Consider the following 25,934-nt stretch of genomic DNA (forward strand, 5'->3'; position numbering starts at 1 on the left):
AAAGGGTTTAGTTTGTTTTCATTCATCGGCTTAGTGTCTTCCTCTGTTCAAGGAATTCTACTCATTGGTATGGGTGTTTCCAAATGATGCTTAGCTGGCCGACCCTTCTTTGGAAAAGCTTATATTTTAAGAAATTAATTTTCACAATTGGTATGTCAAATTGGTAATTATTTCAGAAGCAAATTAAGGTAACATCTTAGAAAATCAATTTATGGACTTGAGCCGAGTGCTTCATACAACGAATGGGTTTTTTCTAGGTGTTTGTCACCGGGGGTTTTCCTGAGAGGCTTGTATATATTAATAGAAAAGGAGTGTAGCTTTTTTTTTCTCTTCGTTATAATTTTGGTAAAGTCTTACAGTGTGTGAACAAGGCTGTCATTTTTAGCTTGCGTTTGAATGAAAACATGCTATACTTTTTGGAGACCCTGATTGAGATCAGTACTTGGGGTAGTGATAAACCACAGGTGAGCTATCTTGCGGCATTCTTTAGATTAAAATTTGATTGTCATTGTTTGTTCCCAACAATGATTTGCCAGGCATGCTATGCATACTCCTCTTCTGCCCCATTCTTCCTTGTTCTAATCTCTTCTTAAATAGTTCTGTTTTTCTTTTGCTGAACAGGAATTCCCAAGTAAATAATTCTTTCTTGTGACCGAGGGTGCAGTTGGTGAGGTCTTCTTGCCTTCTGAATGGCCAGTAGCTGCTTCCGGACTCCGGAAAATATGTCCAAATGAAGACTGCTATCACTCACTCTATAAACAGGACCAGAAAGTGAGCAATTTGGCAAGATCCCCTCTCTTGGCAAGTCTGATGGATTTCTTTTTTTTCCCCAGTGAAGACTTGTCATATTTATAAGCCAGTAGTGTTATTTCAGAATCTCCGAAGGAAATGTGCCTCCGTGATAGGGAAGCAACTTGTTTATTCTAGACTTTTCTTCACTATATTTCTAACGTTGAGGAAATTACTCAAAGAGGTTTGGCAGAGTGAAGACAGATGAGTGAGACTGGATTGAATTTGTGGAATGTATTAATTCAACTGATGTTTGTTCAGCTCTAAATGAAGGATCCAGCATCCAGGACACAGATAAGTGCAGGATATTGGCCCTCAGGGAACTTCCCTATCATTAGGGAGGCTGGCACCTGCTTGCAGATAACGGAAATGTTAGCATAGTTGCTCATTCTGCTTGGAAGCAGAGTCATTACCATTTCATGTAATGAACTTTTCCAAATGGAAAGAAAGCTTTGTACCCGCATGCACTGGCTCTGGATGTAGAGGTTGTGGAGCTCTTATTTAAACATGAAAATGGGTGTCAGCTTTAGGACTAAGTTCCGTTGGGAAGAACTGGGGGAAGGGAGCCATTTTTAGGTGGCATTAGCCATACCACCTTTAATAAAAAACTTCGTGTAACTCAATGTATTTCCTGGCTGGCTGCAGTTACAGAAATATTAACTGTCCAAAAATGTTTATTTTAAAGAGAAACGACTCAATATCGGAGAATGCACAGAAAACTGTAGATTATCAGTTAATACTTTTGTTCACATTGGGGGTTGAAAACATTGGGCCTGCTTCATCATGGTTATTAATGTGGACCTGTGTTGTTACGTTATAAGCAGAGGTTTACAGATCTGAGTTTCAAGGCTTGGCACTTGGAAATGAGCTGAGATTAGCGTTAGAGAACAGGGCCTCTCCTGCCATCTTGGGAGCAGAAATCCCAGGATCTCAACCTGAAAATCAGGGGCTAACACTCTGATATTGATCTGTATACCTTTGGAAATACAGTTTTTAAAAAGAAACAGTTTTTAAAACTAGAACATTTCTTTTTTTATTTCTTTGTACTATGCAAGTTTACATTTGTAGCTATAAAAGGCAAATGTAAGCTCGCTTTTTAAAATACTGACGTGAAGCTGTTTTCTTTCCGTGAATGGAAGAGTTTGACAGAGAAACACCTTTGTAAGCACACATCGAGAATACGCTATTAGAACATGATTCTTTCTCCATTGGGCCGCATGAGGCCAAGCAGAAAAATCCAGCAATAAAATGCAAATATGAGCATGCTTTCTTTAAGATGTATCATCAACTGTTTTCTGTCAGGGAATGGAAGGATTTGACAGAGAAACACCTTTGTAAGTACACATTGAGAATACGCAATTAGAATATTTTCTCAGTTGGGCCCTGTGAGGCAAGGAGGCATATCCAACCATAAAAGGCATTTGCATGTTTTCTGTAAGATTTCATCATAAGCAGTGTTCTGTCAGTGAGTGGAAGCGTTTGAATAGAGAAACTGCTTTGTAAGCATACATTGACAATACGAAGAAACAATTATTGATCAAAAAAGCCATGCATTATTATGTATTTTTTCCAATCTGCTTGAAATCGATGTTTCTGTTTTTTCATCGTGTTTAATAGAGGCAACACATTACTGATGCCAAATACTCTGGGAAGATTTAATCTGATAAAATACCCCTTCTCTATTCAGGGATCTGATCATTTCTGTTCTTAAGTAGATTTTCATAGTATTCTCAACTTTTCTAATAAAATATTTTTTGATCATTGCAATCTTCTTTCATTTTGTAGTAAGTAGCCTTATTCCTGTTTTATAGATAGGAAAAAAATAAAGTACAAAGGTGTGTTCGTACTGTTAGGATTCTAATGCCACAGAATACTACTGTAAATGTTTTGTTCCAATTGTGCCAGTTTTACTAATATCACATAGTACAGAAAGCCATAATTTTGTGAGAGTTTTCCCACTGTTCACCGCTTTCTAATTCAGTGGCTTTTTGTTGTTGTTGTTGTTGTTGTTGTTTTTGAGATGTCTCGCACTGTCGCCTAGGCTGGAGTGCAGTTGCGCAATCTTCACTCACTGCAGCCTCTGCCTCCCGGGTTCAAACGATTCGCCTGCCTCAGCCTTCTGAATAGCTGGGATGATAGGTGCCTGCCACCACGCCCAGCTAATTTTTGAATTTTTAGTAGAGACGGGGTTTCACCATGTTTGCCAGGCTGGTCTCGAACTCCTGACCTCGTGATCCACCTGCCTCAGCCTCCCAAAGTGCTGGGATTGCAGGCGTGAGCCACTGCGCGTGGCCAACTCAGTGGCTTTTTAAAAAATCGTGGTGAAATATACATAACAAGGTAAACAATTTTAACCACATTGTTGTGCAGCCATCTCCACCATCCATCTCCAGAACTTTTTCATCATCCCAAACCAAAACTCAGTACCCATAATATAATTCCTCCCCATTCCCTTCTCCCAGCTTCTGGGAAGCAGCATTCTACTTTCTGTGAGTTTGACTCTTCTAGGGAGCTCATATAAATGGAATCATACAGTACTTGTCTTTTTGTGACTGGCTGATTTCACTTAGTGTGATGTCTTCAAGGTTTGTCTTTGTGGTAGCATGTGTGACAATTTCCTTCCTTTTTAAGGCTGAAAAATGCCTAATATCTGTCTTGTATGGATAGACCACATTGCTTATTCTTTCATCCCTTGCTGGATCTGACTCAGTGTTTTTATACTGAGGGTCACAGCCTGCATTTTAAAACATAAAGTAGATTAGGAAATATGTGCCCATATGAGGTATTTGTATTGTTTGGTGAGCCTGTGCACACATGTGTCTGTCTGCATTGTGATGTAAAATGTTTTTCTGGTTGTCAGTTGCTGTTAGAAAAGTTCGGAAGCTGTACCCTAAAGATCTTTTAGATGTTAGGTTTCCCTGGGCCTCTGTGCCTGCATGAGCTCCTTTGTGACGTGTGTGGTGTTCCCTTGGTGTCCAGGCCATCACACAGTGCTGTTTCTTGGCTGTGTTTGTATTGCTCTCCATTCAAAAGCTTCTTGGCCGCGTGCAGTGGCTCATACCTGTAATCCCAGCACTCAGAGGTTGGGGTGGGCAGATCTCTTGAGCTTGGGAGTTCGAGACCAGCCTGGCCAACATGGTGAAATGCCTTCTCTACTAAAAATAGAAAAATTAGCTGGTGTGGTGGCATGCTCTTGTAATCCTAGTTACTCAGGAGGCTGAGGCAGGAGAATCGCTTGAATCTGGGAGGTGGAGGCTGCAGTGAGCCAAGAGTGCACCACTGCACTCTAGCCTGGGCGATAGAGTAAGACTCCATCTCAAAAAAAACAAACAAACAAAAAGCTTCTTTAGCATGTGATCCCTAGTACAGGGAAGTACAAGCTACTTAAACTAGAAATTCTAAAAAATATGCCACCTGCTTTATTCAGTGCAAGAAACTTAACCCCTTTAGTGCTTATTATTGACTCATACAGATAACTTAGTTTTATGAGCTACTTTCCCAATGGTCAGTAAAGTCAGTGTTTTCATTAAAGGTCAGTATGAAAGACTGTTAATAAAGGAGGTCATATTTCTTTTCCTGGTGTGTTCTCCGATGGGGCACACTGTACCCTAGAGTAATATGATTTTTGGAATAAAACAGGCCTGGATTCGATCATCCTGTTATTTGCTAGCTGTGGCCAATTATACACGAATTACGAAGAGATTTCATCATCTTCATACAGAATTTATAGGGCCATATGTGACTTGTGTCGGGGGTGGAGATGTTGGGGGAAAAGTGTGAATGTAATGCTATTAAAAATCAAGTAATTTTATTTCCTACCCTTCATACTAACAGTATAATTTCGTAATTCTTTTTCTAGGAGTTGACTAAAATGTACTGATAATCTGTGAGAGGTCTGTGTGCTAAGCCTTTTCTCAGTCTCCTCTCTTGGCCAGTTGTGGTCCATTGGATAAAAACAGTATGTCTGGCCTGCTAGTCTGATTGGCTGCCAAGAGGTGGACAGTTGTGATCAGCCACATGGGCTTTGTTCTGAGACTTGGGTGACGGTGGAAACTCCTGATTGGCAGGAACTCTGCAAGTGTAGGTGGGAGCAGTGTTTCCCAAAGGCTGTTTGCCCAGGGCACATTTGTGCTGGTCTGCAAAATGTCCTACTGAAGATCCTTCTTAATAATGTGTAGGTTAAAACAACAACAAAACCAGGGTTCAGTTTTGAGATTTTGGATAGGTTATATCCATCGTGCATACATATTGTGATGTCTCAGGGTACAGAATGTAAAGAGTAACAGTTCACTCTTACAGATTCAGCTGGGAATAACTGTGTCAGGATGCCTGAGGAATATTACCTTGTTATCTATTTATTAAATACTAATTCAAGATTTTTTCTCAGGGTGGCATGCATATTCAGTAGTGTTTGTGTATTGTACTAAACCCTGTTCTTACTGAACTGATATTTTGCATTTTTTATAAGTAGAGGAAAGCTGAACCCTTACGTATCTACCCTGGTCTTGTGGCATTTCATGTTGAGAGCACCAAAATATTTCCTGTGTCATGGGAAGGGTAGATTCCGAGAGAAGGAGCAGAAAGAGCAGATAAACTCCTGGGCCTAGGTTTTTGTTTGTTTGTTTGTTTGTTTTTTTAATATCACGTATCCACAATGATCATTTGGAAGGAATCCAAGTGAATCAAGTGTGAGTTGAACAGCATTGTTTATAGACGCTGTTGTAGTCTGTTCTATGCTGCTGTAGTGGAATACCACAGACTGGGTAATTTACAAAGAAAAGAAACTTACTTACTTATTTATTTATTTTGAGATGGAGTTGCCCAGGCTGGAGTGCAGTGGTGTGATCTCAGCTTACTGCAACCTCTGCCTCTGGGGTCCACGCAATTCCCCTACCTCTGCCTCCCAAGTAGCCGGGACTACAGGCATGTTCCACCATGTCCTGCTAATTTTTTTTTTTTTTTTTTGTATTTTTAGTAGAGATGGGGTTTCATTCACCATGTTAGTTGTCTAGGCTGGTCTTGAACTCCTGACCTCAAGTGATCCTTCTGCCTTGGCCTCCCAAAGTGCTGGTATTACAGGCATGAACCACTGCACCCAGCCAAAAATGTGTTTCTTATGGTTCTGGAGACTGGGAATTCCAAGGTCGAGGGCCTGCATCTGGTGAGGGCCTTCTTGCTGCATCATCCCATGGTGGAAGGTGGAAGGGCAAAAGAGGAAGGGGGCCGAACTCTTCCATTTTATACCCCACTTCCACGATAACAGCATTAATCCATTCATGAGGTGGAGCCCTCATGGCCTCATCACTGTTGCACTGAGGATTAAGTTTCAACATATGAACTTTGGGGGACAGAGTCAAACCATAGCAGACAGTTTTCAGAGCTTTCCACCAAGCCTGTTTCTCTCCACAGTGCACTGACTGAGCAGGGCTGCGGCACTGGGAAGTAGCTGGTGTGTGCCATGCACTGGGCTTGGTGCAGGAGTTGAAATGTACTTGTGGGCCAGATGTCACCAAGTGAGTGTCTGTATGTGCCTCTGCAATGGTAATTCCACTCTTGCTGCTTTGATATATATTTGCTATTTCCTAATAATTTAGTAATAACAATCTAAAACTGGAAGGAAACTCCTTGTTTTAGAGGGGAGGATCCTTCAGCCCAGAGATCATACAGATATAGTTGGGCAGAATTGGGACTGGAACTCAAGTCCCTTCTGCTTGTAGTTTTTTTCCACTCTAATATATATACATATATGTATATATACATACACCTATACATACATATATGCACAGACACACTCATACATATATATGCGTGTGTATATATATATATATATATATTTTTTTTTTTTTTTTTTTTTTTTTTTTAAAAGAGATGGGGGTCTCTCTGTCACCCAGGTTGAAATGCAGTGGCTGTTCACAGATGTGATCATAGTGCACTACAGCCTAAAACTCCTGGGTACAAGCGATCCTCTGGAGTAGCTAGGACCACAGGTGCACACCACCGCACCTGTCTTCCGCTATATGAAACATAGCCCTTCCCCATAGAAAATTCTCAGCACATTTTATAAAGTGGGCTGTGATGCCATGAATCCCAGCCTCGGGAGGGCCATTCTGATTGGTCTCAGGCCTCCACGCTGTAGGTGTTGTGGTGATGCTCTAAGAAGTGCGAGAACTTGGCCTCCTCCAATTGGAGGTTGACTCACGCACGCTTCCTGCAGTCAGGTTGTGTGAGTGTCGGAACGGGGATGGTACCCACCCAGGGCTGGAGAGGTCTGCGTGCATATTTGTTTACAAGTAGAGGAGCTGATTTTTTTTTTACCAACAAGTACATTTCACCAGTGCCGCCAGCACGTTCTCTTGGTCTGGAAGGTCAGTAACTGGTACCAGAGTTGGTACGGTTTGTTTTTCATTGTTTGCTCTGGCTTCTGTGCCGGATGAGGTCATTCAGTTGCACACAGTTCCTGCTTTCAGAAGTTGCTAGAGTGTTTCTCTTTGAACTTGAACTGTGGCTCTTTTGATATCCAGAAAGAGAGCTCTTTGGGGGATGGTTAATTCTTGTTTTGGGTGCTCTTCTTCACTGCTCTAAGGAACTACCATAGTCAGAAGGTGCATTCTTACTGCGATCTTTTTATTTGCTACCTTGGGCTTGAGGAGCCTGCCGATATCTACCGAGGTGAGGTTAGGTCAGTCTCTGTAACTGTTTGTCACCTAGGCCTTGATGGGTGACAGGGATGGGGATGACTTCCTGGGCTAACTCTTCTCTTGCTAAAGGATGATTTTTCACCACCTTGAATGCTCATGATTAAAACATAAACAAGAAAATAGATATCTGAGGTAAGAATAAAACACTGGACCTTTCTGTGGCTGTTGAATAATGTAGTCCTTCTCTAGAAAATGTTGTGTGAACTTAGACTTGTTAACAGAATAGCAGACCTGTATGAGACTAAATAAAAATTATATGTTGTTATAGTAAGTGGTATTGAATAGTGTGTCTTTGCCAGGAAGAGAGGTCTGTAATAGGCTGTGTCTTGTGTAGTTGTGAACTATTTTTTTTTTCGTAAAATTTCTTCAGATGCCAACCATGTCTGTCAAACTCTGGATGAGTGGCCTTTTACTTAGCTTTTTAAGAAATCTTTTTGGATTCACTAACTTTTATCTGCAGTATTTTATCCATGCTCTAGTAAGTGTCCAGGATCCTGATAATTATACATTTTCTCTGAAAATATCTATTTCCAGTAAAATTTGACTATCTAGTGAAGATTGTAGGCCTGGTAATATATTTTGAAGTACTTGTTATGGTCTGAATGTGTGTGTCACCCCCAAAATGCATATGTTGAAATTTGAACCCCTTATGTTAATGGTTTTAGGAGGAGGGGCCTTGGGGAGCCCTGACGATGGGATTAGTGCTTCCAGGAGAAGAGACAGGAGAGCTTTTTTCTCACTCTCCCTGCTGTCCACCATGTGAGGAAACAGCCAGAAGGTGGCTGTGTGCCAGTCAGGAAGGGAGCCCTCACCAGACACCTGATCTGCTGGCACCTTGATCTTGGACTTCCCAGCCTCTAGAATTGTGAGAAATAGACAAGTGTTGTTTAAGGCCCCAAGCCTATGGCAGCTTGTTATAGCAGCCTGAGCTAAGACATATTTGATTTTAGCAAAATAGCACTTGATTTGAAAGCATTCTACTCATTGCCTTCACCTCCTCCTTCATAGTTGTGGATAAAAAAAAAAAAAAAAATGAACATGTGACTACAACAAAACACTGATATGTGCTGAGTTTAATTTGCCTCTTTTTTTTTTTTTTTTTGAAATGGAGTCTCACTCTGTCATCCAGGCTGGAGTGCAGTGGTGCAGTCTTAGCCCACTGCAACCTCTGCCTCCCGGGTTCAAGTGATTCTCCTGCCTCAGCCTCCCAAGTAGCTGGGATTACAGGAACTCGCCACCACGCCCAGCTAATTTTTGTATTTTTAGTAGAGATGAGGTTTCACCATGTTGGCCAGGCTGGTCTTGAACTCCTGACCGCAAGTGATCGACCCACCTTGGCCTCCCAAAGTGCTGGGATTATAGGCGTCAGCCACCGTGCCTGGCCTTTAATTTGCTTCTTATTTCTTGGTTAGGGTTAGGGAGAGAATGTCTTGGGTAGCCACTGTGGAAATAGCATTTCCAGTCCCTGTTGGTACCTGTCTAAGGAGATTTAAATACTGTCCTTCCTCTTGGGCAGTCATTCTCACAGTGGCTATGGCTTGTCTTGCTACATACACTGTGTAACCACCCTGCCCTGCTGGGCCTTGGTGTACACAGATATTGGGTAAAAATCTAATGTTGACCTAGACAAACAGATCACACACACACACACACCCCACATTTTTTTTGTAGGTGCGTTTTCAGTGTCGTTTCATTTCAGAAAAAATATGGGCTACCCTTATATTAACATAGGACACTTAATTACCTTGTATGCGTTCACATTTATTTACATATAATTTTTTTTCTGTAGCAATGATAAATGCTATCCTAAGTAATATTGGCTTAACATTTGGATGCTTTAATTTATAAAAGCATTCCCTTTCTATGGCTCATGACAGTGATTTATAAATATATATTTATTGGTAGCTCGGTTTTAGAAAAGGGACTGAGTTGCTGGGTGTTTCTGCCCTAGTTTCTGGTTTCCGGGAGCCTCTGGGCTTGCCCAGCCTGCCTGGTTGGTTGTTGGCTGAGGCTGGGCAAGGTTCTTGAAGGTGTTGACACCTGTGAGGCTCTCTGCGCGTCTCAGTAGGCGCGAGAGTCCCAGATCCTGTTTGGGGAAGCACGGCCTTGCATTGAGGAGGGAGAAGAGAAAAAAGAACTTGATTATGTCAGAGAAGAGGCAGAGGAACCTTGGTTTCCCTCAAGGTCTCAAGTCTGGAGTACCTGTCACTTCTGCTGACCTGTGAGCTGACTGTGTGAGGGCCCCACACCTCCAGTCCTGGCCTATTTCCATCTTCCCCAAAACTGGAGAGGAAAGTTACACTGAACAGAAGTACCTGTGTTCTTGAGTTGAGGGATTTTTTCTGCTGTATTTTTCTAAATGATGCTAAAGTTTTTGCTGGAACAATATGTTGAGTCTGTCTAGCTTCCCGAGGACTTAGATCACCACATGTTATGATCTTAACGCAACACATGTGTGCACAATGCAAACTGCAGCTCACCACAACATAACATGTACTCTCCCCTTCCTTTCATGGGGATAGGATAACTCGAATCTTCCTTCTGACTTTTATTGTCAAGAAATATTCTCTACACTCTCTGTTTCTATATCAGTTATTGGCAGTTATATCTGCAAACCCATGAGGGTTTTCTGGATTCAGATAACACACATCATTTGTGGAATATGAGGAATTTAAGGAGACTCGAGGGTGGGCAAAGATTTGAATAAACATCAGAACGAGGATGATAATTTGTGAAAAAGACCTCTGAGAATTGAGTTCCAAGAGCAACAGACTTTTCGATGAGAACCGAAAAACTCATTCTGTAGCTCAGAAAATTCCTAACTTCATTTCTTCAGGATAAACCTGTCATTATACCAATTAGCAATCACAGTGTGTTAAAATCTACCTATGCACTGGGTCCCACAGACATCGTCAGATGCCAGCCCCCCTGGAGTGGCCATTTATTATGTTGCTGACGATTCTGGGATTTAGGATCCCACCCTCATGCCCTGTCCCTCCCCCTCCTTCCAGGCTCCTGGGACTGCTGTTTGCCTCCCCCTTCCACCCCACCCTCCCTCCCTTCCCTTCCAGCCTCTTCCACCAGGTGCTGTGCTTCTGCCTTGGGATCAGCCAGCTCCCGTGCTGCCTCCTTCCCCATTATCTTCACCTCCTGGTCTAACTGGGGGATCAGCCAGCCTCCTCCTGCCCCAGTATCTTCACCTCCTGGTCTAACCCAGAGATCAGCCACCCTGCTCCTACCCGAGTATCTTCACCTCCTGGTCTAACCCTGGGATCATCAGCCAGCCTCTTCCTGCAGTATCTGCACCTCCTGGTCTAACCCTGGGATCATCAGCCAGTCTTCTACCTGAGTATCTGCACCTCCTGGTCTAACCCTGGGATCATCAGCCAGCCTCCTCCTCCACCAGTATCTTCACCTCCTGGTCTAACCAAGAGCCACTCTCCGAGTTCACTGCTGCCTTGGTTCCCTTGGGAATGGGAGTGCACCTTCTCCCACCCCATGTGTGCCATGGGATCTGGAGGCAGGGCTCAGGTTCCTGCCCTCATGGCCACTTTTGGGTCATGGCCCTTCCCCTCACTGCTTCGTTGAGCCTTGTCTCAGTCGTATTCTGTCCTCTACCCTCAGTGCTAGCATTTCCTGGTCGTAGCTCCTTGTTCGTTCATTGAAAGTTTTGGCCCCTGGTTCGCAGTCACCTGCTGCAGGGGTCAGTATTTGTCAAAGCTCACCAGGGACTCCATGGCACCCGGAGCTGAGTGACCAGCAGCCTGGTTTGCCTGAGACTGGAGTGGCGGCTGGAGCTTTATGGGATGGGGATGTTCAGCCCAAGGAGTAAGGAGTTTCACAGGACACAGGACTTTCAGTGCTCAAACTAGGAGGAAGAGTTACTCTAAAAAGACACTGTTAATACCAGGAACTGCTTCTGAGCTGAAATCCAGAGATCCCACTCACCAGAAGCTTCTGTCCTTCAGCTCAGCTGACAGATTACCATAAGAACATCAGATTTTTCCCATTCCAGGTCCCTTTCTAACCCCTCTGCTCCTGCTGGACTTTGCCTCTGCTTTTGAATTCCAGTATTTCAGCGATGCGCTTGTCAACACACTGGAATGAATCCCTTCCTTCACTGTCCTGGGGGATTGGGCGGCCCACCCATGCCTGTCCCTGGACTTCTGAGTTCTGCCAGAGAAAGTTGCACAGTTGCCTCTCTATGATCCTGATCTCTGCCTCACCAGGGCCTCAACACTGCCTGGAAATCAGATTTTCCTCATCAGCCCTCTTCCTCTCCATAATGACTTTTCCAGCCTCCTCCACGCTTCTTAAGTCTCTAGGTTCACACTGAGCCCGTGCCTCCTCCTCTCATTTCACTCTCGGCAGATGATCTTTCCACAGCTCACGGGACAGTCGTGCGAAGGCCATTCTCTGATCCTCCCACTGTCCCTTTGCAAATCCGCCTGCTCCTGGACCTGTACTTTTCTCGTTTTTCTGTTTATAGTGAAAGAGGAATCTTATTTATTCTCTAGAAATCCATTTCTGCACCACCATTCTCTCCCACCTCTGATTTATTTTTATTTATTTATGTATTTGAGACGGAGTCTCGTTCTGTCACCCAGGCTGGAGTGCAGTGGCGCGATCTTGGCTCACTGCAAGCTCTGCCTCCTGGGTTCACGCCATTCTCCTGCCTCAGCCTCCGAAGTAGCTGGGACTACAGGCATCTGCCACCATGCCCGGCTAATTTTTTTGTATTTTTTAGTGGAGACAGGGTTTTACCATGTTAGTCAGGATGGTCTCGATCTCCTGACCTCGTGATCTGCCTGCCTCAGCCTCCCAAAGTGCTGGGATTACAGGCGTGAGCCACCGCACCTGGCCCCACCTCCGATTTAAACCTCTCTCCTGGTATTTCCTTCTCATGAGCATTTACAAGTGCTCAGGTCTCTCCTATCTTAAGACAAAAACAGAACCCAAGCCCTTCTTGGAACTCTCCTCTTTCAGCGACCACTTTCTCTCTCCTTCTCTTGATTAAACGTTTTGAGAGCATGTTCTACTTTCTGCCTTGTACTATTACCTACTGCTACACAGCAAATGATTGCACACTCAGTATCATAAACAACCTGTGTTGGTTCCCTCACCAGTTCCGTGGTTCAGGAGCCCAGGCACAGCCTAGCTGGTTTCTGTGCTTCAGGCTGTCACCAGGCTGCTGTCCAGGTGGGCACCAGGGCTGTGGTCTCATCAGAGGCTCAACTGAGGAAGGGTGTTTCCAGGCTCCCTCAGGTCATGGGCAGAATTCATTTCCCTGCAGTTGTGGGACATGGGTCACCTGCAGTTCCATGGTGCATGGGTCCTTACTTCCTTACAGCTGGCAAGGGTGGAAGATTGCAGCATGATGGCTTCACAGGAGTGACATCTCATCACCTTTGCCATCTTCTGTTGTTAGAAGCAGGTGACAGGTGAACAGTAGGAGGAGAGGAATGTGGGATCACCTTAAAGTCACTTTGCTACCTACTTATTCTTTCATTCCCCTTTCACTCCTCAATCCACTAGATTCTATTTTTTATATCTGCTACTTTAGTGAAACTGATACCAGAGGGTCAGGATTGGCTACAAAATTTTCTGGGCCCAGTGCAAAGTGAAAATACAGGGTTCTTTGTTCAAAAATTAAGAATTTCAAGATGGTAGCAAAAAAGCACTAAACGAAGTGTGGGGCCCCTCAGGCATGGGGGCTGTGAAAGTCCCACACCAACTAAGCCAGTGCTGCAGAGAGGCCTTAGGTCCGCCCTGCTGCAAGTTCCACAGGGCCCTTTGGTTGTGTTCCTGCTTGGCCTCTCAGCAGCATTTGCCAGCTGGGATTTCCCACTGTGGAGCGCGTCCTCCTCTGTGAAACATCCCCCTGCCCTCTGAGCGCCTGAGACACTCTACCCTGGGTTTCCTTCTCCTGCTCCATTATCCCCTTCAGCCTCCTTTGTAGCCTCCCCTTCCTCTCCCCACCCCTTTATATTTGGGTATTTTGAGGACACTTTTGCCACCCTGCTGAGGAATATCAGCAGTTTCAGTCGCTTCGTTTGCTGTAGGATTTTGGCTGTCACGTCTATGTATCCAGCCCATATCTAACTTGTGAGCTCAAGCACCTATGTCAGTGCATCCTTTATAACCTTGCATGCTTTGCAGGTATCTAAAAGGCAGTGAGTCTCTAACAGATTTCCTTGTTTTCTCTGATCCATTGAACTGGTTCTTCCTCAGTGTCCTCTGTTTCGGCACTTGGCCTCACTCTTTCCCCAGTGAGTCAGGGTTTGTATCTGTGTGCTAACCCCAGACTTGAGCCCCATCTTTCTTCTTCTGGCTCATCTTGTGCTCCAAGCCCATGCGCCTATGTCTGCTGAGGGTTCTCCCCTTGGACTGCATTTCATCACATGCTCTCCCTGGACTTCTGTGGTCTCTTCTCATGGTGACCTCAGCTTCCTCTGTTAAAACTCAGCACACTTCATTACTACTCCTTTGTCAAATGCCTGCTTCCCCTAGTAGAAAATAAGCTATGATAAATAAGTCCATGAGGCAGGGAGTTTTACTGCTTTATCCTCAGTGTCAAGACATGTGCCTGGCACAAGCTATACACTCAATAAATACGTGTTTTAATGAAAGAGTTTGTTTTAATTTTCAGCCCAATTTTTTAAAGAATTAAATTGATTTTTTTAGAGACAGGGTCTTGCTGTGTTGCCCAGCCTGGTCTTGAACTCTTGGGCTCAAGTGATCCTACTGCCTCAGACTTCCAAGTAGCATGAGCCACCATGCCCAGCCCAGCCCAGCCCAATTTTTCAAGTGTTACCATTTTGTTGTTTTAGAACGAAAGTGTAGAAAATACTATATATGGACGAGTAGGACAATGGTATAGTAGGATTCCTGTTCTTGAGATATTAGAAATATCTGTAATGTTATAATAGTTTTGGGCCTTTCAGTTGGATTGTTACTGATTAGAAAGTAAAGCTGTAACAGGAAATAAATGGCTGTTTTCTTATTTCTGTTGAGATCTGGGCATTAACAGGTGGAAGGAAACTGGTGCCATTTGCCCTGCAGAATTCACAGAATTAACTTGTGCAATTTGGGTGGGAGGAAGTAAAAATAGGTGATGATTAACCATGGAGATGAGTGTATTTCAGATACCGTCGTCTGAATCAGTTTGCCCTTACCGCAGCAAAAATGTTTTGATAATATTTTATCTTATTTTTTTTTTAACAAATAAGTGGTGAGGTAGTCGTGGTGAGAGATCTGCATCTCTGATTATTGGGGGCGCTGTTTCCTCACAAACCTGTAGTATCTGCTTTGAAAACTATTTTGATATAGAACGGTGAAATGGATCAAGTATTTGGGGGCCTAATTATTCAGAGAGTAAATGTGGCCGGAAGAGGAAGAATTCTACCCAAGAAAGCTGCCGCTGATCTGCTCAACGTCTCGGAGCAGTCTCTTTTTAAGCAGAAGTCAGTAACAAGCAAACACAATGTTAATGGATTTATTTATCTGTTAAACTCTTCATTCTGTTACCTACTGGGTCTCAATCTTTTTGACCTCAGGACCCCTTTACACTGTTTTAAAAAGTATTTGAGAATCTTAAAGAACTCTTTTTTGGTTATATCTATTGATATTTTACTATGTTAAAAATTAAAACTGAGAAATTTTTAAAGTTCACTTAAAAATAACAATAATAAACCTGTTACATACTAATAAAAAGGCCATTTATGATGAAGAATAACCTTCCTAAAACAAAAAAGGTGTGAGGTGAGTGTTTCACATTGTTTTATTTATCTCTTTAGTGATTTTTAAAAGTGAAAACCAAAAAAAAATTTAGTGAGAAGAGTGACATTGTTTTCCATTTTTGTGAATCTGTTTCATAACTGGCTTTGATAGAAAATGGCTGTGTTGTCATGTCTGCTTCTGTAATCAGTCTGTCAGGATAGGTTGTTTTGGGGGTCGTATATGCAGAAAATCTAGTTTCACACAGTTACATCATTGGGAAAGGTCAGAGAATTGAAATAACCTTTTCAGATAATTATGGACATTCTTCCTTCATACCACACCAAAACCTGACGAGTGGTAGTGTCTGAAAGGTTAGTTACAATATTCTGAAGCCATAGCAATGATCTTTCCTGCTCTGTTACATTAAAATTAATTTGTCTATCTTGCATTTTGAATAGGACAATAGAGGAATAGTTAAGTCAGCTATAATACATTCATGTAATGGCAGATTTTGCAACCATATATTGAAAAAGTTATTACAGGTAAAATGCTTACAAATGTAATGAATTATCTATTTAATATCCCAATTTTGCTAAAAAATGAAAAGAGGTGTGTATTGTATTAGTTGAAAGGAAATCTATCAAAATATAAATATTTTAAATGATGCATTCATGGAGGAAATTTTCTTTATACTTTTCTGTGTTTTCCAAATTTTGTGTGATCAGCACATTGCTTTTAAAATCAGAAGAAAAAAATAAGTATTTTTTGTTACGAGAGAAATGTCTGTTAAACTGTTTCCCTCATCTGTAGGTTGCCTTCTACGTGTAAAACCCCAGTATTTCCAACTTGAGTGGTAACAAAGATCTGTTTTCTCCCTTAAGTTTTTATTTATTTAACAGACTATTGTAACCTTTCTGTGGCTGTTTTAAGCTTCACAGTTTTTCCGCTTTATTTCAGTAGTAATTCATCGATTGAATAGAGAAGGTTTGACTTGTTCAAGAAAAGTTGCATAATCTTTCACACGTAGCAGAGACATAATTTGCTTTTTCTCATTTCTGTTATAGCTCAGGCAAGTTCTATTTCTTATCTAAGTGAAATGGCAAAAGACTATCTTGTCCTATGGGATAACAGAGCTACTGTCATAGTTGAGAAATAACATGGAAATTAGCATGCAGTCAGCTTCTGAGTTATTGTGTCTGAGCTGTTTGCCAATGGTATGAGCGTCACAGTTTTATGCTTGGAAGTTCAAGTGGCTTCAGAAATGCAAAGAGCAGCTCATATCTGGGGATTAGTTCCCTGCTTACCCCTGGATTTAGAAAGGATGTTTGCAACTAATAATGTGGCTGACGTGATATTGTCGTAAAGGATTGTTACTTCCAGACTTTTGTCTTTTGTGGACAGGACTCCAAATTTGGTGATCATCTGTTTTCCTGCAAGTGGAAGATTTCATCATGTTTGTATTTCTTTGTTTTACATTTCTTATGATATAGTTGATTATTAAGATGTCTTCAGAAGCTACAAAGCACCCACAAAGCAGGAAATTAGCAACTCTGCCTCTGCCACTTGTAGTAAAGCTTGAAGACATTATCACTGACTTCTCCAGCTGAATGTATAGTTCTGTGGCTTTAGTTAAATGTGTCAGTGACTCTCAGGGTTTAGAATCTCTCCTAAGACCGTTTAGGACGGTGCATCACCCTTTGAAGTGTAGACTGTGATGGAAAACTACTTAATTGAATATTCTAATATTGTTTTAGATTGAAAGACCATTCTGTCCTCTGCTTAAAACAATTGAGGATATTATATTTGAGGGCATCCCTACTGGTTAACATCATCATTACATTTGAAAATGTTCAAATTTACTTTCCATCACTAAGTATGAGTTGAACCTTTTGGAATAGAAAATGCACTCTAAGGCTGGGCTCAGTGGCTCACACCTGTAATCCTACCACTTTGGGAGGCCAAGCCGGGTGGATCGGTTGAGGTCAGGAGTTTGAGACCAGCCTGGCCAACATGGTGCAACCCTGTCTCTACTAAAAATACAAAAAATTAGCTGGGCGTGGTGGCACATGCCTGTAGTCCCAGCTACTCGGGAGGCTGAGGGAGGAGAATCCCTTGAACCCTGGAGGCGGAGGTTGCAGTAAGCCGAGGTCATGCCACTGCACTCCAGCCTGGGTGACAGAGTGAGACTCTGTCTCAGAAAAAAAAAAAAAAAAAAAAATATACTCTGAGTATACCTAATGGTTTATTCTTTTTTATTGTTGAATCCACTATTTACATTTCTTTCTTTCTTTCTTTTATGTATTAGACTAGACTAGGAAAGGTTAACAGATCTAAATAAGGAATGAGGAGTGTTATCATTATTGTATTGCCATGACCACAAACTGCAGGGCCTCTCGCCCTTGCCCCCGCCTGTGGTTTTGAGGGTAGGAAGACTTACCATAACCCAGTTCCTGATCATGCCACCTCCCTGCCGCTTTCCTGGTCAGGCCTCTTCGCTGTCCCCACCTACCCCAGGCCTCTGTGTTTGCTGCTCCGTCTCCCCGAAGCTCTTTCCCTTAGTAGCCCTTGGCTCTGTCCCTCACTTCCTTCAGGTGTCTGCTGTCCTCTCGGCGTGGTATTTCATGAATATCCGCAATAGTGCAGCCTGCCACTCCATTGCCTTACCTGTATTTCCCTGCATGGCACTTTGCACGGCCTGATATTGTATTTCCCTCGGTTTGTCAGTTGGCTGCCTGCCCCTGAATGCAGGCTGCAAGAGGGCAGTAGCTTTGTGTCCTTTGCTGCTAGGCCCATGTTGTTGTGAACAGTGCCTGGCACTTAACAGACACAGACTAAATACTTGATGAATTAATGGGAGGATGAATTCACCAGATTCCCTCTTGTGGGTGACTCTACACAAGATGGCATTTACTCTCCAGGTGTCTGGCTCCTTTCAAAAGACAGAGAATGATGGCTGGTTTTGTTGTAGCTTGACTCAGTGGCACACCCTGTGCCTGACACCCAGTTGACAGATGTGTAGGGAACAAAATTACAACGCGACGGCCACACAGTTGGCTGTTTGTACTCATTGCTGCCAGCTGTCTCCCAGAACAGTCATCTGCTCCGTAGGGGGAGAAACAGGGATGTGAAAAGCCCAGGAAGGTTGTCAGGAAGCAGTTTTGAATTTCTAATATGTAAACACTGGGGTTTTGGCATACTTTGAACCATTCTGATGATAGGAATGGAGGTGGTGGGAGCCACCCTGATTAAGTTCTTGTTGAGAAGAAACTGGCGCGCCGGACATTTACATAGGCTGACTCAATGTTGATGGCAGCTGTGTTTTTAATCCATGTGCCTAAAACAGTGTCCCTCACACCTGTCTCTTGCTGAGGCCCCTGTCGCAGGTGAGCCACGTCTGACTTCTGAGCCTTCCACCGACTGCTCAGTCCACCTCTGCAGCCCTATTTCCCATGCTTACCTAGTGAGTCCTCCTTGACTCAGGCGGGTTCCTCCATTGTTTCTGCCACCTGCAGGCCACTGGTGCTCCTTGAATACCCTGTGGTGTCATCGCTGACTCGTGCCTCCAGGGCTTTCCCGCTCTGACAGCTCTGTGTTTCCTTTTGCTTCATATAGCTTGCTTCTGAATTAGCATGCGATATTATGTGACACTCATATGTTATGTATCTTGGTTTAGTTTTTACAGAAAGAAGAAAGACTCTTAAAAGCGATCTTGGAGTTGTTCTTGTACACCTTTTATATCTCCTAAGCCTTTGATGGGCGCTTGTTCCAAATTGGAAAGAAAAAAAAGACGAAAAAAAAATAAGCCACCCAGAATGCAGATGGGACAAACTGTTGGTGTTAGAGCATGGTGGTCACCCAGGCCTAGAGTGTGGGGTACATAAGGGCCACTGAACTAAAACTGTCTGATGGTCTGGATCAGGCTATTGAGTAGAGCAACGGGTTGTAGAGTGCCTGGCACGCAGGTTGCAATGAGATTGGGGAAGCAAGGGTTGTGCATTTGTTTAATTCAGAGAGTGTATGAAAATGGAAAGAATTAGGAGGAGGTTGAGGTTTATACTAGTATTATTCTCTCCACATTTAGAGAAGGCTCTTACAGTTCCTTTCATCCAATACTACACAAAAAAGTCCTCTGAGAGGCCGGGCATGGTGGCTCACGCTTGTAATCCCAGCACTTTGGGAGGCCGAGGCGGGCGGATCACAAGGTCAGGAGATCGAAACCATGGTGAAACCCTGTCTCTACTAAAAATACAAAAAAAAAAAAAAAAATTAGCCGTGCGTGGTGGCTGGCGCCTGTAGTCCCAGCTACTTGGAGAAGGTAAAAATACAAAAAAAAAAAAAAAAAATTGCCGGGCATGGTGGCGGGCGCCTGTAGTCCCAGCTACTCGGAGAAGGCTGAGGCAGGAGAATGGCGTGAACCCAGGAGGCGGAGCTTGCAGTGAGCCGAGATTGCACCACTGCACTCCAGCCTGGGTGACAGAGGGAGACTCCGTCTCAAAAAAGAAAGAAAACTATAAAGATCTGTGTCTGTTGACTAATGGTGAAAAGTATGGTCATGGAATATGGTAATGTACAGTTGCGAGACTTGTCTCAAAAAAAAAAAAGTCCTCTGAAAACTGAGTGAGAACCTGCGGGCTTATAGGACTGAAGTTCGGTGCTGAAATTGCTTAGGGGACCCTGTTCAGTTGCCTCCTCCTCTTTTTTTTTTTTTTTTTTAAGAGAACGGGCGGATTTAAATCTCCCTGGTATGGTTTCCATTAGAATGGAAGCTCTTTGGCAGGTCTGCCAGGACCATTCATCACCTTGTCCCTGGTACTCAGACCTCAGTGCTGGCAAAGCTGGGTTCATGAAGGCTGGCTGCGCAGGTGGGTGGCTGGCTCCCACGCTTGGTCCTGGAGACGGGGGAGAAGAGATGGGTCCACCACATGGTTCTTGCAGTTCTCCCCAGCCTGCCCTCTGGACATGGTCGTGTTGCGGCACAGGCCATGTTGTACTTGTGGCTGATCTTGATCGATTCTCTTCTCTGCTCTCTGTGCTGGAGCTAGACACCAGTTTTGTTTTTTTTTTTTTGAAGTTCCACAGGTGATTTTGATGTGCGAGCCGGGGTTGAAAGCCACAGCTGGACTGCGTTGGAAGGGAAATGGAGGTCAGCTTAGGCCAGTTGGTTCACATGGAAGTAACAAAACCAGTGTGGCTTTGAAGGAAGTGTAATTCTGTTACTTTGTTGGACCCACACAACTCAGCAGTTGAAGTTTATTATTATTTTTTTTCTTCTGCGTTTTCATCTCCTAATTTGGGCTCCCCTTCACATAGAGTTTTTGGAAGCAAATAAGAATTCAAGCTCATCAGGCACATTTTCACTACACCTGGCAGAACATATTAAGGTGTTGTGTTTTAAAAAATCCAGCCACAAACTATAGGTGGTCTCCAGCTCCACACACTTAGCAAGCCCCCTGCTCAACTCCCCGCCCAACCCCAGTTTTCCAGTCCTTCCTGCCTTCACCAGAGGCACAGTCAGGATCACCTTAGATGCTGAGTTCAGAAATGGAGAAGGAATACAGTTAAAAAAAAAAAAATCAAGATCAGGTGAGCAGTAGCCAGATGGCTTCTCCACACAACTCTCTTTCTGGACGCTTCTGGAAATTGCCATCCAATTTCGGTCATTCTTTTGGCTGTATAATAATTCAAACGGTGCTTTGTGAATAAGTTACCTTTTAAAAGTTATGCATTTTAGCATCTATAGGAAGGTCAAGGAATTATTTTCCTTTTATACCTCAGGGTGAAATAATTTAATTAGGTATCTTGTTTACCCTGTGTCTTCTGAAAGCTAGAGGGAGCAAATTGGAGCTTTTGAAAGAGTGTGTGCGTGTGCGCGCATGTGTGTGTGCGTGCACGTATGTGTGTGAGTGTGAGCACGTATGTGTGAGTGTGTGCGCATGCACGTATGTGTGTGTGTGTGAGCACGTGCACGTGAGTGTGTGTACACACACACTGGTAGGGGAGGCAGGTGATTATGGGCTGTGTCATGAATGCCCAAGCTTAGCGGTGCATTTAATGGAGAAGTCCAGGGAAGCAGGAGGAAACTGAGGAACAGGGAGGGCAAGCTTGAGGAATTAGGGAATTACTTGGACTCACGGAGAGGGGCTCAAAAGATGAATTCATTTTTTCTAAAAACATTTTAAACAGTGGTTTGCCTGACTCCAAATCAGGAAGAGACAGCTTCACCTCATCTCTCCTGCCTCCTAGCCTGTGGGCTCCATTAGCAAGGGATGAACTATTGAGTAAGAGCTGGCACTCTGGCATCAGGTGGACCTGGCTGGGTCCTGGCTAGGCCCCTCCAATGGCATCACCGTGGGCAGGCTGCTAATCCCCCTGGGCCTCAGCTACTCCTCTGTCAATAAGGGTAATAATATCTCCCTCATAGAACTGTTGTGAAGGTTGAGATGAAATATGAGTGTTTAAAGCAGTGCCTGGGACGCAGTAAGCACTTCGAATGTTAACCAGTAGTAGCAGTCGTATTTTTGTGGATTACCTGGGAACCCAACCATCATTGTTGATATAATTTCTATTACCAGTTTTAAACAGTTAAATAACAAAGAATCCCATTTTAATCAAGACATTACAGTAGAGCATAGACCCAACCTGGTTGGGTACTTAGTAGGGAGAAATAGAGGCTAGAAATTAATAATTATGCCCAATATCAGTGAACAGCTGTTTTCGCACTGTGACCAGTTTAGTACAAATAAAAATGCTTATAGACTGCATCTTTTCTCCATGCACAATTTATTGAGGTATTTCCTCACTTTAACAGATGATAATTGAACATTTAGTATTCCTAGCCCTGAAGATCTAGCGAGGTACAAACCAGAAGTAGGTAGGTAGGTAGCTAAATATCTAGGGGAGATATTTAGGTAGCTAAATACCTAGAGGGGAGAAGATCAAAAACACACATGGGGCTGGCAATAAATTAAACAATTACAGATGGTGAGAGTTGGGAAACAAGCTCAGGACAGAGATTGACCACGGAGGGACCCATGTTGGATTGGCGATCCAGGACGGTGATATTGAAATACAGACTGAGAAGGTGAGGAAGAGCCAGGGGTCAGGAGAAGTGTGGGAAGGGGGCTGGCCTGGGAGGGGCATGCGCTCCAGGTGGGGACATCGTGTGCACCAAGACGTGCAGCCCAGGAAGAGTTTGGTGTGTTCCAGGAGTGAAGGCAGGCCTGTGTGGCTAAGGCGTGGGGAGCAAGGTGGTGGAGAGACTGGCACGAGGCATGAGAAGCAGGCCCAGGTCAGATCAGGTGGGGAGTGAGGGCCGCTGCCAGGGCATTGGAGAAGCTATTGAGAGACCCTGACAATCCCATGGGGGGAAAGTCCATTCTTTGTGCACGTTTCCTGCTTTGAACCTTTTCTATTCAATAACGAAAACCTGGGTACTATATTTGTTTTAGCCACAAAACTATCCGGGTATCTTTGAGAAGTGGTACTTGCTGAGTGGCCTTCTAAATCTTTGCCTGCTGTTCCATGGCAGGATGCCTTGTGAAGCCTGTGGCCCAGATGGACCAGGGAGATCTCAAGTCAGGGGCAGTAGCACGGAGCACACAGTAGGTGTCAATCAAGTCTAAACATTGCGCACGGCTTTGTTTTGTCCAGAGCTGAGCTCTCATTAGGTCGGGGCTTGACAAATATGAATATTATTTTGGCCTGGGCTGCTCTCTGGCATGCTGAGTGCTGACTGGTGTATTTCCTTTTTCAACCAGAGAATCCTGGTCAAGCCCTGAACAGTCCAGAAACTCTGAGATCAGCATTTCTAGATCTGCTGTGCATTTGGGAGGAGTCACCATTGATGACTTTATCAATTGTAAATTTCTGATATCAAATTACTGGCCTTCCAATCAGTTGGTTCTGATGACAGGAAGGACGAGGGCTCTGGAAAGTCACTTTAAGCTAGTCATTGTTAGTCAAATAGTGCTGTTTTTGTATATTGAGTATTGAGAAGGGAATGTGCTTGGTCTGTCTTCTCTCTGTGCTTCGTCACCTGCCAGTCCTGGGGGCCCCAGGCAGCAGTGCAGCTTTAATGTGGATTCCCATGGATCAGAGGTGTCTTAGGGCTCGCGTTGTTATTCTGCATTGCACTTGCAGCCAGGTAAAATCAGATTTCTCCTGTTTCCCCTTTTGGGTGTGGGGTGTGTGGATTTGAAAGGCCTGTCACATGTGGCCTGATTGCACTGCCCGGTGTGGTGTGTGTGTGTGTGAGAGAGAGAAAGATGTCTGCAAGTTTAGCATTGGCCTGTCCTGATTAGTGAGGACCTCTGATCGCCTAGGCTGGGGCTCAGGTGAGGATACTTTGACGCTGAGGGGGTGAACTTGCTTTCTGAAGGCACAGAGCCGCCTGGGTGGCAGAGCAAGGACTGGGCCTGGCGTTTCTGACGTTTATACCTGTGTTCTTTGATAAAGCCATGATGTTTAATTGTAGAGAAAATGGTTCAGCAGCAGATGCAGTGAGGAAACAAATAATGCCCAATTTTTCCAAGTCACTGAATCGAATCTTTTTATCTCTGAAGTGAACATTTTAAGAGAAAACAAGATTTATTTCTTGCTAATGGGGTGGGAATAACTTATTTAAAAAAATAAGAGTGAGCAAAATAAAACTAGATTAAAGACAGGAGTAAAATGTTTAGAATACTTTGTTTTGTAATCAGGCATTAAATTATGTCAGTGGGAGTATGATTCCAAGTTCATAATGTCATCACTACTTAATTAAAATAATAGATGTCTTTGTAAATCTGCTTTTGTTAGATAATATTATTTAATCCAGTAGTCAGTTTTATAATCAATGTTTTTTTCTTGAGGTAAAAAAAATCGTATAACTTCAAATCATTAAACAACTTTATAATAACAATGTCCTGTTTCCCGAACATTTATAAATTCAGTTTATATCATTTAGGCTTATGGGTGATTTTCTCCAAGTCAAGATTATGACTTTGGTTATAAATCCCTCTGGTTTGAGAAAGTAGTGATTTCTTAATACTTGGAAGATAGTTTTTATAATAGTTGTATATTTATAACGTAAAACAAAGAGCGCAAGTGCTTATGACTAATCTGAGCAGGCAGTGTTGTGTACTGTTGCTATGACAACTGACAATTTTGGTCTGACATTGACAGGTAACTTGTTAGACCATAGGAGCTTGCATACTCACAGTTGCTCTATACTTGCTTTAAAAAATGCCTGATTCAGTCATCAGGTGATGGTGTATTATTGGCATATTTTTCATCCACTTGGTTAAATGAGCTTTTGGTTGATATACTTTGGTTAACTTCATTGACCGCCCGTTACTGCTTCTGCTGACCCACTTTTTTGGTAGAGGATTGGAGGGGATGGCATTTGTCATCTACCTTACACAGGAAAGAAAGGGACAATGTAACCCTGTTTTGAAAAGTTCTGTTGAAACTTATTAGCTGCTTGGTACTGGTACTTCCTGTTTCCAAAACCAATGTTTATGCAACGCTGCACTCCATTGTGAGATTATTTATTGCCTTAAGCAGAACTCCTGGCATGTTTGAGACCCTGCTCCTCTCATTTGTGCCAGATCCCCACGTCACAACTGGTCCAGTCCATCTCACACCAGCAGTACCAGCCTTCATGCCTCTCCTGCCTCCCTTCTGTTGGGTGGCAGAGACCTTGTTGGGTAAATAAGTTTAATCTAATGGCTGTCCCAGCACATTCCTCCTGCCCAGTCTGAGTCCCGGCCCTTAAGGCTCTCTGACTGTCATTGTCTTGGCTTTGAATTGCCTGGCACCTTTGCCCTGTCTGAGCAATGCTAGCACCCACCTCCCTTCCTTTAGTAAACATACTCACGATGGGTGTCATGTTTCTCATGCCTGCAGTGCTGTAAACTAGGTCTTACTGCCATAAGGTGGGTAGGAAGTATTCGTGGGGGAGGTGTGTTTGTGGGGTAAGGCAGTGGGAGGGTAGAGAAAAAGGAGATAAAGAAAAAGCCCATTTCTAACTCTCTGAACAGGCGAGGCCAGCTTACCTGAGATGCCTGTGATGAGGTGAGTCTGTATCTACTATACATTAATTATATATGACATATGTGTGGCAGTGAGCCTCTTAGGATGGGCCAGAGGCGTCAATCCTTGCAGCAAGCCTGGGAGGTGAAGACAAGGAAAAACGGGCTCAGAAAGCTACCTGAACCCCCTGAACCGCTTTAAAACGAGTCAGCCTGTGTTTGAAGCTTGGCCCTCCCATTATTAGTTGTTATTAATTGTATGAATTTGGGCAACTTTCTTAGCCTCTCTGGCCCTCAGAACCTACCTCAGAGTGCTGTAAAAATTCACTGAGATAGTGGCTAGGACTGCCCAGCTCAAAGCTAATATTAGTTGAGTAATTATTTTTGTTGTTTTTGCTGCTGAACTAAGGCCAGCTGATACGCGGCAGAGCTGGGCTGAGCTGGGCTGAGTTCCTCAGACTCTAAAGCTTGGGCTCCTTCTACGAGTCATACTGTTACTGTTGCCTCATCTCTTTTGGTCAGGATGAAAAGTGCCTCAGTTCTTAGTATCTCCCCTACTCTTTTTGCCCAGTTTCCTGTGTGGTGGGGTTAAATGGCCCTTGACTGTTTCTTGGTACCAGGGACCAGAGAACTTCATTCTTACTCATTGTTAATTTGAGCTAAGGGTGTGGAATTTTGTTCAGCTTCTTAGAAAATTATACAGATAGAATGATTGCTT

At 43.5% G+C, this 25,934-nt stretch overlaps 1 protein-coding gene across 10 annotated transcripts in view; it reads left to right on the top strand.

Annotated features, from left to right (window-relative positions):
- The window catches only part of FAM107B (family with sequence similarity 107 member B), a 255,320-nt gene that overhangs the window by 194,876 nt on the left and 34,510 nt on the right, over positions 1-25,934 (top strand). The window contains exon 1 of one of the 10 annotated variants that reach the window (XM_055296544.2): positions 6,999-7,154. The exons of 7 other annotated variants lie outside the window; for them this stretch is intronic. In XM_055296544.2, coding sequence (XP_055152519.2) covers positions 7,031-7,154 — 124 coding nt within the window. In that variant the 5' untranslated portion in view covers positions 6,999-7,030. Of the gene's footprint in view, positions 1-6,998; positions 7,155-7,381; positions 7,459-7,601; positions 7,620-25,934 lie in introns of those variants that run through there. 2 more of the 10 variants (XM_055296537.2, XM_055296546.2) reach the window with 2 other exon arrangements.

This window comes from Symphalangus syndactylus, chromosome 10, assembly GCF_028878055.3.
Source record: "Symphalangus syndactylus isolate Jambi chromosome 10, NHGRI_mSymSyn1-v2.1_pri, whole genome shotgun sequence".
Classification (NCBI taxonomy): domain Eukaryota; kingdom Metazoa; phylum Chordata; class Mammalia; order Primates; family Hylobatidae; genus Symphalangus; species Symphalangus syndactylus.